Here is a 1,324-nt window from a genome sequence, read left to right as displayed (position 1 = left end):
TGGGAACCACTGAAAAGAGTCTGGCTCCCTCCTCCTTCAACCCTCCCTTGAGATACTTGTAGGCGTTGAGAAGGTCTCCCCTCAGCCTTCTCTTCTCCAGACTAAAGAGTCCCAGCTCTCTCAGTCTCTCTTCATAAGGGAGATGCTCCAATCCTTGAATCATCTTTGTTGCCCTTCGCTGGACTCTTTCCAGTAGTTCCCTGTCCCTCTTGAACTGGGGAGCCCAGAACTGGACACAGTACTCCAGTTGTGACCTCCCCAGTGCAGAGTAGAGGGGGAGAATGACCTCCCTTGACCTGTTGGCCACACTCTTCCCTATGCAACCCAAGATACCATTGGCCTTCCTGGCCACAAGAGCACACTGTTTACTCATTGTCATTTTACTGTCCACCAGGACCCCTAGATCTTTCTCTTCAGTAGTTCACAGAATCCCAGAATCTTCTAGGTTGGAAGGGACCTTCAAGATCATCTTGTCCAACCGTCAACCCGACTGACAAAAATAGACACCCCCACAACAAACAAGGAGCATCATCACTAAACCAGACCTCCCAGCACCACATCAACCCGGCTTTTGAACACCTCCAGGGATGGGGCCTCAACCCCCTCCCTGGGCAGCCCATTCCAAGGGCTGAGAACCCTTTCAGGGAAAAAATTGTTCCTAATATCCAGCCTGAACCTCCCCTGGCGCAACTTGAGGCCATTTCCTCTCGTCCTGTCGCCTGGGACTTGAGAAAAGAGACCAGCCCCTAGAGGCTAGTTGCCTCCAGCAGGTCCACCCCTAACCTCTACTGGTACCTGACATTTTTCTTCCCCAGGTGCAGGACCCTCCACTTTTCCCTGTTGAACCTCATGAGGTTCTTCCTTGCCCAGCCCTCCAGCCTGTCCAGGTCACCCCGGATGGCAGCACAGCCCCTCCAGGGTGTCAACCACCCCTCCCAGTTTGGGATCACGGACTCACCTCCTTGTAGGCCTGGAGGTAGGACAGGACCTGGAGAAAATGGTGCCGGGAGGTGGCATCTGCCGGCACTTTGCCGAAGCAGAGCAGAGCGGGCTGCGTCAGGTTCACCATCAGCCTGCGAGCGGGACGGGGGGGTGTGTGGGACCATCGCTCCGTGGGGAGCGGGTCACCCCCCTCTCCCCCAACCCTGCCCCCCCCGGGTACCTGACGACGGCGTCGAAAAGCACCTTCTCCTGCGGGTACTGCACCAGGATGGGCAGGAGATCGTTCTGCAGGATTTGGGCTGCCCCCAGCTGCTGCCGCACGTCCCGGCTCTCGTCCTCATGGCGCAGGTACCGGATCAGGTCCTTGACGCTTTCTGGGGGG

At 57.1% G+C, this 1,324-nt stretch overlaps 1 protein-coding gene across 1 annotated transcript in view; it reads right to left on the bottom strand.

The window, feature by feature from the left end:
- Positions 1-946: 946 nt before the first annotated feature.
- The window catches only part of LOC106897308 (protein timeless homolog), a gene marked incomplete at its 5' end in the record, with an annotated part of 3,975 nt that continues 3,597 nt past the window's right edge, over positions 947-1,324 (bottom strand). The window contains 2 exons of the mRNA XM_014957892.1: positions 947-1,073; positions 1,163-1,316. Of these exons, the coding sequence (XP_014813378.1) occupies positions 947-1,073; positions 1,163-1,316 (281 nt within the window). The remainder of the gene's footprint in view (positions 1,074-1,162; positions 1,317-1,324) is intronic.

Source organism: Calidris pugnax, unplaced genomic scaffold (assembly GCF_001431845.1).
Source record: "Calidris pugnax isolate Ruff unplaced genomic scaffold, ASM143184v1 scaffold370, whole genome shotgun sequence".
NCBI classification, from domain to species: Eukaryota; Metazoa; Chordata; class Aves; order Charadriiformes; family Scolopacidae; genus Calidris; species Calidris pugnax.
Note: the sequence above shows the minus strand (reverse complement) of the source record. Positions and strands in the feature narration are given on the sequence as shown.